General features: G+C 38.9%; 1 protein-coding gene across 1 annotated transcript in view; it reads right to left on the reverse strand.

Moving 5' to 3' along the window:
* itfg1 (integrin alpha FG-GAP repeat containing 1) overlaps positions 1-17,701 on the reverse strand; it is a 158,630-nt gene that overhangs the window by 66,777 nt on the left and 74,152 nt on the right. Inside the window, exon 10 of the mRNA XM_063882046.1 lies at positions 14,719-14,873. Within this exon, the coding sequence (XP_063738116.1) occupies positions 14,719-14,873 (155 nt within the window). The remainder of the gene's footprint in view (positions 1-14,718; positions 14,874-17,701) is intronic.

The following is a 17,701-nucleotide window of genomic DNA, read 5'->3' on the forward strand; positions in this document are numbered from 1 at the left end:
GCAATCTTCAGTAATAAATAGTGAGGATGTTGTGGTTTGCTGTCTTCTGGTGGAGTGTAATCAACAGGACAGAAATCACTTAAGTCTAGCCATTTCCATCTGTGACCTCATTTTGTATTCCAGAAATAGCTGGCCTTCACATACTGCTACATGCATGGCTACATGTAACACGTGCACTGTCACACACACACACACACACACACACACACACACACACACACACACACACACACACACACACACACACACACACAGATAGAGCAGGCCAGTGGAGGATGGAGTGTGACATTTAGATCATTTCTCCTGCAATAGGGGGCTCTTATGAAGCCAGGGTGGACCATTTCAACATCAAACACTCACAGGCAGCAGGAGGCACTGTCTCCCTGAGGGCAGTGGATGAATGTGTGTATGTGTGTGTGTGTGTGTGTGTGTGTGTGTGTGTGTGTGTGTGTGTGTGTGTGTGTGTGTGTGTGTGTGTGTGTGTGTGTTTTCCTGTGAATGTGAAGGCTACCTGAGTTTTTGGACTGCTATACAAATAGCCTGGTAGTGTCACTACATCTATGCAGCGCTATTTGCAATGAGGAGATAAGTCTTACTGTCATCACAAGCCTGTTCTCTCTCCACATTACTTACTGCATGTAAAAATAATGGGAAACAGGACGTTCTTAGGGACTTATTCCCATGATGCTGCTTTCTTTTAGGAGAAAAGGTACTGCTGGGAGAATGTTTTGTACCGATATGGAAATCAAGCATCTTGATGTGTGCTTTGTTTACTTAATGATTAGTCGAAGTAGCTGCATGCACTGCTTCATCAGTGCCATTCTCCTGGAAGCTCAAACAAAGAGCAAGCTCACAAACACAGTGCATATCATCTAACCTTTTTCTTCTTTGCTATTAATTGACAAAAAGACAAGAAAAACAAACATTGAAATTGTCCAATGTCTCTATAACTCTGCAATGAAAATAGCTTATGAGTCAATTTGAGTTGCAGTGGGAAATGCCTTTGCGTTATACTTTATTTCTATCTAAGATGTTTCAAACGTTGCTATGGTTAGGTAGTTAAGAGAGGCAGTGAGTGCAGTTAACACTATTTACATCCTAGTTTTCATGAATTAATTTGAATCATAATTCATAATAATTGAATCATGAATTAATTTGCTTTTTCATAGTGGAGTTAAAAGCTTGTCCATGTAAAAATGTAATTGCTTTAGAAAAGTTAAAATAATTACGGGTTGACCAGACTGTTTTCCTTTGCTGGCAACACATAGTAGTAGTATGGACATATTACGGAAATAGAAGATTGAGAAGATCTGGGGAGAATATGTGCCTACCCACAACAAGCCTTTTTGTTTAATCCATTTAAAGATATGCATTAGACTCCCTGGTATTGCCCCATTTTGCTAATATGAATTCATACTTTGACACCCTGGTTGATCCTTTTGATTAAGTATTTAGACTCCAGGCTGAGTTCCGGTAATGGCAGGCGGCTGAACAGGTTGAGAAACCCGGACTCACCGACCAATTCCATTCTTTGGCCTAAAACTGAGCAGTTAAAAGCCGGGTTTGTAGACATAAGGAACAGCTGGGGAGCATCCAGAACGACCTGGGGGACAAGCTGAGGCAGAGCAAGGACTCTTACATGAGGAAGCTAGAGGCCAAGCTCCAGCAGAACAATAGCAGGGATGTTTGGAATGGAATGAAGGCCATCACAGGGTTCAATGTGAGGGACAGACAGACTGTGGGAACCCTGGAGAGAGCAAACGAGCTGAACACCTTCTTCAATTGGTTTAGCTCTTCACCCTGAGCGGTCTCCTTCACTTCAAACCTAGACTTTCAATGCCTCTGACCCCCCCGCCACTATACCCCTGTTGAGCACTCCACCAAGGTAAAGCGGCAGGCGCTGACGGTATCTGACCCGGGGTTCTGAAAACCTGTGCCAGTCAGCTATCTCCTGTTCTACAACACCTGTTCAACCTGAGCCTGTACTTGGTAAACATCGCAGTGCTGTGGAAGACGTCCTGCGTTGTTCAAATCCCTAAAAAGACAACTCCTTCTCGACTCAATGACTATCACCCAATAGCTTTCACATCCCATGTGATCAAGGTGCTTGAGAGACCGCAGGTGAGATAATTTCTGGAACCTCTACAGTTTGCCTACCAACCCCGCCTGGGGATGGACCATTATACTATCGACCTGCTGCAGCGTGCTCACTCATACCTGGATGGATCCAGTTGCACTGGGAGAATCATCTTTTTTGATTTCTCCAGTGCATTCAACACGATCCAGCCACGGCTACTGGGTGACAAGCTGCAGGCTATGATAGTAGAGGCGTCCACCATCTCCTGGATTACCAACTACCTGACAGAAAGACCACAGTATGTCCGGCTGGGCAGTGCTCTGTCTGATGTGTTGGTTGGTAGTGCTCACCTTATACAACACAGACTTTAAATACAACTCAGAGTCATGAGTGGTGTATACGGGATGAACGGGAGGAGGTGTACAGAGCGCTTCAGGATGAATTTGTGGAGCAAACGGGAAGAAATCCTCTGCATCTGAGACCAGAAAGATGGTCATTGACTTAGGGGGAAGAGGATCTCCACAGCACCTGTGTTGTTGTGGTCGAGGACTATTAGTAGTTGGGAGTGAATTACAGACAACGGACTGAACTGGAGGATGAACTCTGACCCTCTATACAGAAAGGGGATGAGCAGACTTTAATTCTTGAGGAATCTGAAATCCTTCCATGTGTGCAGCAGGATGTTAGAGATCTTCTATCGGTCTGTTGTTGCCAGTGCACTCTTCTTTGCTGTTGTCTGCTGGGGGGACAACATCAGAGCTGGTGACACCATTAATGAACGTGTTAGGAAGGCTGGTTCAGTCATCGGTGTCAAACTGGACACTTTTGTAGCTGTGGTGGAGAGGGGGACACTGAACAAACTGTTATCAATCATAGATAACCCCACCCACCCTCTCCACATGCAGCTGGACAGACAGCGGAGCTCCTTCTCCAACAGACTGCCCCAGCTCTGCCATCACACTGAGCGACCCAGGAAAACATTCATGCCTAGTGCCATTACACGTTACAACAGCTCAGTTCTGGCTGGCAGAGATCTCACTGCCTCATACTTTCTCCCTGTACATAACTAACAACATTTTGCAAAACTGTAATTTATATACTATGTTATACATGTATCTGCTAACTGTGATTTATTGGTCTTTCATAGAACTGTCTAACTTATGTTGAATGTTTTATATTTAATGTTATTTGTGGTACATGTCCTTTTACTGTAGATATGTATATACTTGCTGCTGCAGATTTTTTTATCATTAAGTTTATAACTTCTATCCATCTTTAACATCTTTTAAATGCCTGAACACACTGCTGATACTGTAACTGAATCTTTTCCCAATAAACTATCCATCCATCCGTCCGCCCACCCACCCACCCACCCACCCACCCATCCATCCATCCATCCATCCACCCACCCACCCACCCATCCATCCACCCACCCACCCACCCATCCATCCATCCATCCATCCATCTTTATTGTTTCAGAGATTAGACTCCACCAGAAACAAGACAAGCTAAGCCAAGAATGGACAGGGCTAATGCTAATATGGACAGCGCTAGCATGAGCCACCTACAGTAGATAGCTCAGTCCAAGCTAAATCGAACCACAACATATTAGCAGCAGTGCACTCCCTTGGAATAGACATTAACGCCCAAAATGACTAGATATTGGCTGCCACCTCTGATAACAAAACTAATCTCAACTGTTACTCAGGAAGACCAACAAAGGCTGAAGATTGTATTGGTGGGATGCAAAATGTAGCTGTATAACAAGGATAATGTTACATTGCTTCCATAAAACAGAAAAGCTGCACTGAACAACAGAAGAGGTAATTGTCAGTGGAATTTCTTCATTAACAAGGATATGTGTGTCACCCACTCATAATACACTAACTTCACTTCAAATGATGATGACTAATTGGTTGAAATGGTTGTAATGATTGTGGACAGAAAGGAAGAAAGTAAGCAATTATGATAGAAAGAAAGCAAAACATTTGTAGACTTTCCAAATATTTTGGAGTACATACATCTTCACACTGTAGACTGAGGTTGTAGAAGTGGCCACCAATGCAGTACGAAGACAGATTCCTCCAATCAGAATCGATACAGGCAGATTACAGCCGTCTCGTACCGAAAAGGTGATGTTTTCATGCATTTTCCACGGACATTACAGTATTTCACACACACATGCACACCTCCATCTCCCTCTGGCACGCATATACTATACATGCAGTCCTCTCAATCCCTCAGAGAGCTTCCCTAACAATTATTTTTAAGTAAATTGGTGAGCAAAGGGCCTATTATCTTCAAGCTGAATGACTGCAGTGGTGTGTTCCCATGGAGAGAGCATTATGGTGGCATCCAGGCAAACACCTTTGATGTACAAAATGAGGCAGAGAGTGAGAGACCAAGAGAATGCGCATGAGATGATTGCTCTCCTTGAGCGAGAGGACAGGCAGATGGTCAGTATTTAAGCTCAAACATTTCTAAAATCGTGGTTACTCTATCACAGTGTCTTCATGTAGTGAATCCTACAGAGGATACAATATTATCTCATGATTCAAGGCGTTTAAACATAATTGGAATTCATCAAAGGAAATCTAAGACAAAGAGCTTTTGCTAAAGCATTGTGTAATCTGGGTCTATTGTGTTACTTGATGTTGAACATATTTCAAATTTTAATGAGTACAACAAAGAACGAATATACGTTGAATATTTTTTTTAAAATAGTTTTGCACATTTGCTGCACAAAAAAAAAATCTAAAACAGCACAGCATGTATACTGTATATATTTTATAGTATTTTTCCATATTCGTTGTAATTTTCTGAGACATCTCTCTTATTATAATTCAGAATTTAAAGTATTTCTTTCATGTTTTTAATTTTAAATTTAAATTGTATTTATTATTTACATTTTATTCTATTTGCATGTTCCTTGATTTTTTGCGCATGCCTGTATTTTTAAATGTATTTTCTCAAACTATGTTTATGAGGTAAAAAATAATTCTTCTTGCATTTCTTGAAATATTCGGAATTTGGGAAACATTTTCAGTAGTCAAATGTACAAAATTAACTTTAGTCAAAACCTAAACTATATTTGTCTTCGTGTGTGTAGGTAGCATCTAGCTCTAAAAGCCTCGAGGTCTGATAGGTATTTTTTCTCTGACATCAGCCGGTCAGAGCTAAAAGAGCAGAGGGAGGGTGGCAATGCTAACTGTTGCCCACGCAACACTCTTCACTTTAATAGAAACAGCAAACAAAAACACTCCACACACACCTCATTATCCGAGGAGAGTTTAACCATTCTGCAGCAGCACAGAGGGGAGAGTAAACATGTCCACACCACAAGCATGAATGCCCTTTGAATACTGACACTAGCAAACAAAACATGGTGTAGGTGGTGAGGTGCAAAACGTTTCACAAGAAAAAAAGGACTTTCAGTGAAGAATATTTATTTTAGTTTCACTTTAGTGATAGCAGTGTTACAACTAACATGCTGTGTGAATTAGTTTTGATTTCTTTAAATAGTATACCATTTTCTATAAAAACAGAGACTGTTTCATTAATGAATGTTGGCGTTTTAAGATATGATCATGATTATGTATTTATGAAGGTGGGAAAATGTATTTTCCATCTGTTGACCATGTGAGGCAAAGTGGTAGTAGACTCGCCCACGCATCATGAGATTCTGCGTCACAAACGTATAACATTGCTGCCACTTTTGGGAAAAATAGTAATCAAGGCTAGTACAAAAGAAACGTGTTGATTACGTTGTCTTAATAGGATCTCTTTTTATTTCAACTACGTTTTTTCCAATGTTATCTAATGGATGTTGTAAACAATTACATGCTCATGTATTATAATAAGCTACATTAACCTGAGACTACAAATACTAGAATGAACAAATTAATTGAGGAGGATGTATTATGCTCATTTTAAGGTTCATATTGTATATATATTTAGCTTTGTACCTCTATTGTGACATGTTTACATGCTGCTCTGTTCAATGTTTAACTCCTTCTGGAGGGAACATTGGGACGTTTGCCTTGCAGACCATTTACATGCACAAAAACCTATAACACACAACAGAAAGGAAAATCCTCACAAAGCACAATATCAGAATCAGAATCCCTTTATTCGTCCCACAGAGGCGAAATGTTCAATAAGGCCTTCAAATGGTATTTCTATGGTTCAATTTCCTTGCGTCAATTCTAATCATGTTTTGCACCCGGATCAAATCCATATTTGAAATACTGCAGAACAATGGGGAATTTAGCCATGTCTTAACTTAATATTGTTCTATGTCACACACTCAAGATTGCATGAATAACACATACACAAAGAAAGCTGGTCCCTGTAAAATTTCTAATTATGTGGGAGCATGAATAGGTGAGTGGTTCTATCCAAATAAACTCCCGGCCTGGTTGATAAATACATATTATCTTATGCATTAATGCATTACATTTTCAGGAAGTCACTGTGTTGTAGCAGTAACATACTGTATATGAAGAATGCTGTGATTCCGTAGCCACATGAATATCTATTGTAAAGAAAAGGAAAATGCAATGAAGGATATTCCAAAAATACTACAAATACCCTACTTTCTCCATGGTCCACATGGAGAAAATATTCCCAACTTGGTAACAAAATAATTTATTATGGCAATATTAGAAAGGAAATATATTGAGAAAAAAACCCTTCACTGCACTAAGTTATAAATTATTGATAACTTTTAATCATTCAGCCCTCATGAGACAACAAGGCAGTCCTGGGAAAAAAAGTAAGAAACTGGCATAACAAAAATGAAATATTCTGTCTTCAATGAAACTTGTATGTGACAAGAATCTATAACAACTGCAAGGATGAGGTTTCCAGTTGCTTGATTTATTGCTATAAGGAAACCGGATATTATAATCTTAAGATTCTTCAATTTTCAGCTAAGAATTGGTGAGGTAACCATGATGTTACTGGAGAGGGGCAGGTGTTTTGTTATTGCCATGCCATGATGCTGCTCGTTGACCTGTTCACTTTCAAGTTGTCAGTTGATGGTTTCATAAGGTGGGAGTGACAGAGGACTGACATATTGCTTGAAAGCTGGTCGCATCATGCTGCTATACCCTGAGCCAAAAGCAACAAATGCACCTTTTACAGGAAGTAAAATGCAGTGGTGGAAAATACCTAAGTATACACTGTCCTTAAATACAGAGGTACTCACGTACAGTTCTCAGTATTTTCACATTATGCTACTTTATACTTATACCCCACTACATTTTGAAGGCAAATGCTGTACGTTTTACTCCATTATCTTTACTTAACAGCATCAGTTAATACATATATTATGATAAATTATTAAAAGTCTTTCATTATACTGAGTAATTTAAATGAACTACCTTTACTAGCTGAAACATTAAAGCAAAACCACATTAAACATCAACAATAACAATACAACTAAAATAAGCTTATTTTTTGTACTTTAAGTATATTTTGATTCTTATATTTTTGTACTTTTACATATTGATTGTAAATGATTGTAGAAACAGGACTTTTACTTGTTACAGAGTACTTTTACGCCGTAGAATTGCTAATTTACTCAAATAAAGATCTGGGTACTTCTTCCACCACTGGTGAAAAGCATTCTCCCTAAATGTAATATTAGGTGGACACATTTTTTTGTTGTATTATTAGCGATAATGTGGATAAATAATCATTCATTTAGACTCATTTACACCAATGTATCTTTCTTGATGCAAGTGTAAATGCAAGTTTAATGCAAATATCTTCTGCAGTTTCCCATTAAAAAGAAACTCAATATGCGCAGGCAGAGTAGAAGTGTGTGTTTGTGCCTCAGCAGGCATTGATGTATCTATGGCCTGTTGTAATCCTCATCCTGGTCATGTGTCGAGGTTAAAAGCCACAGAGCATGATGACAGCTTTGAAATAGCTTTGGATTGGTAGTGGAGCTGAACTGGCTTTTCCATTCGATTACTTGAGGAACACATGCTGATGTGGACATTAGACACATGCACACATGTAATCATTCAGTATGTAAACTCACTTGAGGCAGATCACACAATAAAGCTGATCAATGTGCCTTTTAATCACTGCACGGATGTGACATAGCGAATCAAGGAAAACATGATTACTGCTGAGTATAATACCATTCTTTAGGGCCTGGTGGCTAACACACAACAACCCTGTAACACACACACACACACACACACACACACACACACACACACACACACACACACACACACACACACACACACACACACACACACACACACACACACACACACACACACACACACACACACACACACACACACACACACACACACACACACATGCAGAGTGTGTGAACTATAGTGTGTGTTATCTTTTGAAAGAGGAAGCAGGGGATACATTCTCTATATCTACAACCGTACGTCTTCTAAAGCATTGTCTCTGTTAAATCTACTTCCTGTTTATTTTCATGCTGATGATGATAACAACAAAAAAAGTAATAAGTAGCTAAAGTAGGTCGAAAAATGGATGAGTAATAGTGAACATGGGGGAAATGACACAGTGAAATCCGTTTTTTTTTTACACTAGAGGTACATTGATCCAAAAAGTAGTTCCACATAGCACCTGCATTTGTAAAAAAACTGGTAAAAGGGTACATTATCCAAGGCCAAAAATATTAGCGTTTTCTCAGCAATTGGTGGGTACAAACCATAAAATGTAAGTCTGCCACCACTACTTAAAATAAGTTGGGTCAGTGTTTGCACACATTATCACAGCTATGTGACTGAAAGGGGCCCTATTATGCTTTTTAGGGTTTTCCCTTTCCTGTAGTGAGTTATATAGGTTGTTATGTATGTAAATGGTCTGCAAATGCTAAAATCCCAGAGTTCCCTCCAAAGGGAGTTTCTCTTTCGACTCCTTTGACATCATGTTATAATTGCGTTTCTATTTGCTAGCACTCCAATACAATGTATGTGTCAGTCTTATGGGGACATCTCTAAAAGATGTTTTTAATAAATATTGTTGCATAAATACAGTCTTTCAGAATGGAGATTTCAGGATATTTCTCAAGCTTTCCTGAATACAACTTCACATTTTAGCATGCTTATGTCTAAATATAACATTTAGTACACTGCTGTGTGCATGTGTGCAAAACTCCAAGTTAGAACATTCCATATGAACCTTTTTTACTACCGAGCCAGTAGGTGAAATAACACAAGCGGAAAACAGTGGATGAATAGTCAGACAGTTGTCTGTGTGTTGCCTGCAGAGAGTTCAGAATCTCGATCATAAGCTCTTTACGTTGTGCAGCACCATGCTGTGTCATCTGCACCTGAAAGAACTGCACTTTCTCATCAGGCTTCCTGCGGAAAAGTTTCTCCCACTGATATAAGATAACAAAAAGGGAAGAAATAAAAAAAGTCTCCTTCTTTGGTTTCATAGCACTGCTCTTTTTCCATCTCTGTATCGCTGTCTGTTTCTTTGTGTCACCTTTTGTCTCCTCTGGATCCCAAATGCGTGCTTTTTTCTGCAAACACTGGAACAACTATTGCCTCTTCTTTCAGCAGAGAGCAGGAGCTTGGTTTCCTTTGTTGTGATATAACTGTGTTGTGTGGGATTGGAAGTGAGTGTGTGAGACAGAGATAGAAAGAATCTGCAGGCACCATAGATCCTGTGACCTGGATATAACGTGCACCCTGAGGAGAGGAGTTTGAGGAGCCACTGACGGAAATTACACACCAGCGAAACTAAAAACATAAACACACATGGACAAATACACCCGTCACACACAAACCCTTGATCCGTCTTACTGTTCCGAATGAGTGTGTTCCCAAACAGTTCCTAAACAGCATAATCTATCCCCTAATGTAAGATAAGGAGACATGTTTCTTAATATATGCACAATAGACATAATCAATACATTTAGATTTTAAAGGATAATTATGTTATGCTACATCCCATTGCTGACTAATCCAACAATGAGTCAGCCTACTGTACACTTGAACAGTAAGTTATGGGCTAAATGCTCCAGACAGCAATGGCAGCAGTTATTCAGAAGACAGAAAAGCTGAGTAGTTAGTATCAGCATGTGCCACTTAAATACATTTACAGTTTAGTACAAATACTAGAATCAAGAAGGTTAATCTATGAGCAAATCAAACTTTTTTTCCCGAAGATGTAGAGCAATGCAAGACGCCGAGCAGCTGAAGAGTGATGAACCTTTGGATTCTTTTCCTTTAGGATTGGTGGGTGTCTCTCTAAATGTCATTAGAAAATAATGATTCACTAAAGAGTGAACTTGGTAAGATAGAGCATCCCTGAAATGTGTCTCAGTTCACAAGTCTACCTACTTAATTGTTCACCTGGATGTTTGTGTAGTGACAGAAAGAACAAGAACACAGAGCTGAAATACGGTTACTTTGCGTGATCTCATGGTCACCCTTAGAAGTCAATTAAAACTTGAAGAGCCGTGCAGCACAAACATTTTGACCACAGGGACTGCATGCTTAGCAAGTGCTTCTTCTGTGCATGCTCCTGTCTTGTTGAACACTTCTGTCCTGTTTGTGGTCTAAGAACCTTTAGCTATTGCAGAGAAGAAGAAGAAGTTATCAAACTGAATTGTTTTGAAGAGGTTGTGTGGAGAGATTCCCCGTTACGGTCGTTACCAACATGACTGCAACTCCTCTTTGGAGAAATGAAACAGCCGGCTTTAAACTCAAAGACAGCAAAGAACATGTTGTGGAGTGTGGATCGGTAAATCAGCATTAACACCAGACGGACGCGGACCCAGCATGGAGCCTCAATTGTGGTATGAATGGAACCACGTGAACATCCATCAATGCTACGGTAAACCAGGTAAGTTTCGTCGGGCCTTATTAGGGAAAGAACAAGCATCAGATTATGATAACTCCTGACAGCGTTGATGGTGGATCTTCGACGAATCGACATGCTAATAAGGTCTTTGTATCCCATATGGCATTTGCCGTTTGGCAGTCCCCAAAAAAAGGTGGAGGTCATGGCTGTGAAAAACGTAGTTTGTTGCATCCACCCCCAGATGTGGCGGAAATTGGATTGGATGGTAGACCAAAGTATATTGTCACATCTTCAAATAAAGCATCACAATGCAGATTCACTGCTTCTGTACAAGGCCCAGTAGTAGTTTTATAATACAGTATATAGTCTAATAAGTCTGGCAGTCAACAAACAACGCATTAAGAACACATATTTTCTGCTAAAGCACTATAAGCAAAATACTGGTTTTGTCAAAACCAGGTCTATCAAACCTGAGCAACACAGCACAAAATGACATCATGCATTCGTGGCAGACCTCCTAAATCTTTATTTATTCCTTCTGCTCATTGTTCCATTGATTCCACTCGATTACTCTCGTGTCACACCCACTACTCCTTCAGTTGTCCTATTTTTAACATTTAATTCGGCAATGATTTTGTCCTTCCCGTCTGTGTCATTCCTCACCGACGGGAAGGACTTTTATCGGAAAAAGCAGCTATAAACAACCACTTAAAAGGAAAGAGTAGCGATGGAGATGAGAGAGAAGAAAGAAAGAAAAGAGGGGAGGGGGAGTTAAAATAGATCAGATGGGAGCTGTACACATATTTGGTAAGCAGAGGGCATCTGGTTAGAGCTGCAGAGGGCTGCTTAATCCAAGTTTGGTGAGTAGAGAGGATGCATTTGATAAAACGTCAGAGCGAAAATACAAAAAAGCACATCCCATCGCTCAAACAGGACCTTGGAAACCTTGTTGACTTTACTGAAAAGATGCAATGCAGATTGTAAAATGGTTTACGAAACTGATTTGTGGGATCACTACTACTACTACTACTTTGAGACTTCAATCTAAGGAAGCTGATTTGACCTCTAATCTCCCGTTTAACAGTAAACTTGGTTATAAAACAATGGATCATGTCAACATAACATATAATTGCTTGTTTCTGAAATAAATAACTGATATTTAGCCAAGTTTTTTAATAAATACGAACCAAATTACTGTAAATAGCATCAACAACTCTTGTGCTTTCAATTAGTCTACCTCATGATGCAGAGTTAAATCACCATGTAGACTAAGTCGCTCTGTATAAATTTGGAATGCATTAATCAGAGCGCTCACATATGAACGTAGATCTAGCACATAACTCTAAATATATCATCAAAATCATCTTTTCCCAATGTCAGTGGATTGCTTAAGTATGGGAATGGGATTAGAGCTTAGTTTAGCAAAAAAATTGGTTCAGTTTTTCGATTCATCACTCTTTCCAGCTGCCTTTCAGTAATACAGATGCTTTGCAACTACAAACAAACCTCTGGCCCAATAACAACATCTAGGTCTTCTTAGAGACATGTTTATGTTGCTTTTCTCTTTTTTCTTTATACATACATAAAGCTTTAATGTATGTAAGCTCCCTTTCTGTGGAACCAACTTCCTGTTTTATCAGAGAGGCAGAGAGTGTCCAGTGTGTTGAAGACCTACATTTTTAATAAAGCCTTTGGTTAGAGCTGGCATTTTATGGCATTTATTTGATTGTTTTTATGTATCTTTATGGTCTTTAGATGTAACTTATTTTATTCTATGTGTATCTTAGACACTATCTTTTCTTTTCATTTTGATGTAATTTTATTATTTACAATGTTGTTGTTTGTTTTTAATCTTTAAAGCCCACTGAAACAAACGTGTTTTTTGATATTGGGTTATACAAGTAAGCTTTGATTTGATTTGAAACTTTGATTCAAGGAGTAAGAAAAAATGACCAATTGACCAATCCTTTCAACTGTGTAAATTCTTAGTCATTTACTAGTACACAACCTTCCTATTGATTCGAACAATTGGTGTTTACATGCCTTGCTCGGACGTAAATCAGTGGACTACTTATAAAATACTACAATACTTCTCTAACCTTTAAACCATTCTTTCTTCTGACCAGCCTAACCTCCTTTCCTGTCTTTATCTTTTGACCTTCCGTCCGCTGTAAGCTGTGGTTCAAAGTGTTACTGCTTGGGTCAAATTGTATTGGGAAACACTTCTGTGATAACGTCTATAGCCAAGTGTGGGATTACAATACTCAGGCTTAAAAACAAATGGAGAAAGGGAGGGAAAAAGAGAGAAGCTATCACTGGTGTGATTACAGTTGGTGAGACTAGAAGTCATTTCTAGATGAGGGTGACAGCAAAGAGTTAAGCCCGACAGGACTTACTGGTGATTATATAGAGCCTGGACGAGAATTCAAGGGTTCACATGTTCGTGTGTGTGAGTCTTTTGAAGTTCCTAACCAACATCTTACCATGTCCACACACAACAACACACACACACAAAACAATCAGTATGCATAGAGAATCATAACCATGACCCCTTCAGCTATCTTATCTTGATCGCTGAGGCCAGATAATCCACATAGGTCCTTCAACACACACAGACACACGTTCACATCGTAGCGTCCATGGTGCTTACGTCTTAGCACATGCTGCCGTGGTTTTCTTTTTTCATGAGGAATGGCTTATCATTCCCTGAGCTGAAGAACGCACTCACCTTAGCTGTCTTGTAATCATGTTTTTATATTATATTAAAATGTCATAGATATGCTTTGCTCCATGCAAAACAGATTAACACTCCCCACTGTATGCAGCAGCCAAGGACTGTTTGCATTGTTCCATGAGCGCTAAAGTGTCAATCACCTTCATTTATTTGAGCTCCTTTTGTAAACTGCTTGTCTCTGGAAATATTTTGTGGTAAGAGGAGGATTTTATTCTTAAAGGTGAATAGTGCGAACCAATTCCAATATTAATACAATCATCTGTTGCCTTATGTGTATCACCATTAAAATATATTTCACAAATTGGTTGCAAATCATTATATTTCATTATCCCTGCTCTACTTTGTTTGATTATATTCTGAATATGGGGGTAATCGTTTTATTTTACCAGCATGAGATAACGTCATAGCAAGTAGAGTCATTTCACAGTAATTAAGTGAATAAATCCCTCCTCTGTGTGGTGTCTTTAAAAAAATATATAGATTTGTAACTAAAAAGATTTACATAAGCCATTTAAGTATGCCTCTGGAGTTATTAGGTTCCAATCAATTTCAATTCAAGTTCCACTGGAATTCTATAGTTAGTATAATCGCATCAAAATATATAATGATTATGACCTATTGGAATGTGGGCAGTGAATAAAACAAGTTTTCATCCGAAATTAAGAGGATTTGATTGATTTGAATGACTCTCCTGACATTGATTTCCAAGTAAAAATGCAATCGCCATTTGTGTGCAACTGTAAGCAACATATTCAATTCATGGATGTGGACACTCTCAAGCTCTGTGCTTCTGAATCAATGAAGTGAGGCAAAGCAATGGAACGATGTGTTGGAGTGGAGATCAGGGACCTACTTGAAAGGATTCCAAAGGATCGCCTGCCATGCAAGGTTTAATTTCAAAAATATCGTCAAATAAGGTCCTAGAGTGAGAAGAAAGGCAACTGTGCGGGAATAGTAAATGAACTGCATTTATATAGACATTTCTTTATACTTTCCCAACCCAAATCATTATGTGTCTATTTGCTCAAATAAAAAGAGATGGGGAGGCAAAGCATTATCTATCATATACCACACCAAGAGATATTTCTCCTACCTGCCACTGGTGTTGCGGAGGACCACAAGGGCATCGGGGAAGCCGTCCAGGTTGTAGTCCCCGAAGTGCAGGGCCATGGGTTGGCCTGGTTTCTGTGGCACAAAGCTCCAAACCGTGCCCTTCGACTGGAAGTCCCACAGCACTTTTACCCACTTCTACAACATCAGGAAAATAACAGGACATGAATCAAAAATAAACCGATACAGTCCTTGATACAATGATAGTGAAAGGGAGGAGGACAGGAGGAAGGTTAAAGATTAAATATTTTATCTATTTCAAAAACTCTTTTAGAGTGCTTTCGCAACTGTGGTTCGATTTACCTTGTTTCAAGGTTTCAAGGTTTCAAGGTTTTATTTGTCATATGCACAGCAGATACAGCGTATATGTTGGCAATGAAAATCTTATGTCCGATGCTCCTCCAACAACTCAACATACATGGTGCAAATAAGATAAATAAATAGTGCAAAAAGAGAGAAGAATATTTACAATAATGTCTTGAACAAAGGGAAAAAAAGTACAATTTAGTCTGGTACTTTGCCTCTATAGATGAGAGCAACACTACGCCACTGACATGCAAAAAAGTCCCCATCCACTTTCCAGTGAAAACAAAGAATCACCAAGCGAAAAGGACAGTTTTATCATCTCTAAAAAGTTGCTGTTTTGTTTATTACACCTCAACAACTAAATGATCCAAAGTTCAGATTTTCTTCACTTTTATTCAAAAAAAAGTCAGTCGATACTTGTTTGTCCGTGGGAGACACTTCATCGCAGCTACATTATGATGGTAATAAGGTTAACGTCAATCGTCAAAGAAAACATTTGTAATGTTAGAAATCAAAGCAGTGACTGTAGATGCTGCATTAAAATATAAAACCCTGACGAGCAAAGAAAATCCCAGTTTATGAGTTCGCCTGCTGCCGGCCACTTGTACACCAGCAGACTGACAGGATATCGATCTCCAATGACATTGTTTTATTTCTTGTCTGCCTCACCATCGCAACTGGGCTCCAAGTAGATACAAACAAATGCATGATATTCCACATTTTTTGATTAGATTAGCAAAAACCTAAAAATCTGTATTTTCCGCAAGTCCCATGACAGCGAATGCTTTTAACCCAAAAGGGGCGAGGCCATGGTATAAATGAATAGACTCAATCTATTTTGTCTGGACCAAGGGGAAAAATGTAAATTATTGAATTACAGTTCTGGCCTGGTTCCCGTTTGCCATGACTTTGTAAAAGTCAACTTTGAGTAGTTAAAAATAAGTTATTCAGACAGACAGGTGACTTGTTGATTGGATAGATCGTTTTTTTTGATCGTGCATCACCAAGACCCACCGAGGGGAAATTAATTTACATTTTTGTGGCACTTCAATGTTTCTGATGTGTTGATTTATGTGCTGCGGTGTCGCAATGAGCGCAGAAACAAAGAACTGATTAAAAGCATTAATATCAGAGTGCAAAAGGACTGCATGTTATGCATAAAAACTACAAGATAGACACAGTAATTATTCAGCAGATTAAAACATTTTTGACCTATTAATAAGGGAAATACCAGCACTAATGCGAAGATGTTTAATCATGGCTACAAAATGATTTGCATACATAGGTTGTAAAAGAGGCGTTATGCTGAGGAATTATATATTTGTTTCCTGAAGAGATTTTCAAATCAGCAAATGGAATTTTTGTTGTATAGTTTAGCTTTTGGAATTGCAGATATCACATACGTATCTATCTAAATTTGGTTTTGTTTGCGTTCACACCACACACTATTTGCCCAACCTAACCAAACACAGGCGTTTGATCCTGATGTTTGGTCCATTTCCAGCTTGGGTTAAACAGTTAAGGTGTTACAGCAAGCTCCCTTAATCCCATTCTTAGTCAACAATGTGATGACTTTGACCTGTACTTGAAATTCTTGGATCTCTGGAACTTTTTTCTAAGGTGTTTTTGATGAAGGGAGTGATGAAAAGGTAGCATGGAAGGAACTTTCTCAGAGAAAAACAAGCAAACCTACTATTTCCTCTCTAGGTTTACCATGCCATTTCAGGTAAAAATAAATTGTACCATGCTTACATGCAGGGCTTGTTCAAAAGGGGTGCTTTAAATATGATAGACTAAATCACAACAATTTCAAACCAATAACACAAGATTGCCTGGACGAGGGCAACAGTGCGGAGAACTGAAAGTACCAGCCAAAAACCCAACACGCCTTTTAGAAAAGCACTGCAAAAACATTCCTCCTTGATGGTCTACTGATAGTGTGAAGCACTAAAATGAAATAATAATATGATTGAGGTTCTGCCTAAATTGCACTAGTGATAGCAATCTCCTCTCTTTGATTTTAATCTACAGAAACATAAGTGCAAACTGACTCCAGAAATACATTTCACATTTACTCTAAGAAAAGCATTTACTTGAGAGGTAAAAGCTAACCACATTATTTGGTAGAATTTAAAATAAGGCTACTCCTCTCAGTGGTGTGGGGATATTGCCCAAAGACACATCAGAAAAAGAAACAAAAAACTAAACTAATTTAAAACTACCAATAGATAATGAAAGAAACAAGTTTGAATCGTATTTTTACCAAATTGCCAGTTGACTTGGTTCTTATATTAAACCACAGGGTTGGATTTTATGTTATTCTCTTTGTGAGGTCTCATAGCCTGCAGTCTTGCCTTTAAACCCTACTCTTCACACATCAGACACAGGTACTGAAGAAGCCCTCCCACCATTCTAACACAAACACAACCCAAACAAGGCATCTTTCCATCATTTACACATTTCAAATGTCAAGGCAGTAGGGCCTTCAAGGGGGCTTTGCTGTAATATTTGAAAGGACTACTCTAAACGCCTCTCTTAGACCATAATCGCCTCTCCTACTTTGTATAAATGAGATTTCACTTAGCAGCTGCATCGACGCAGCAGCAGCAGTAGTTTTAGCCTTCACCGTCTATATGTCATTACATCTTTCTCTCTTCCAC

This window comes from Eleginops maclovinus, chromosome 4, assembly GCF_036324505.1.
Source record: "Eleginops maclovinus isolate JMC-PN-2008 ecotype Puerto Natales chromosome 4, JC_Emac_rtc_rv5, whole genome shotgun sequence".
In the NCBI taxonomy this organism is placed as follows: Eukaryota; Metazoa; Chordata; class Actinopteri; order Perciformes; family Eleginopidae; genus Eleginops; species Eleginops maclovinus.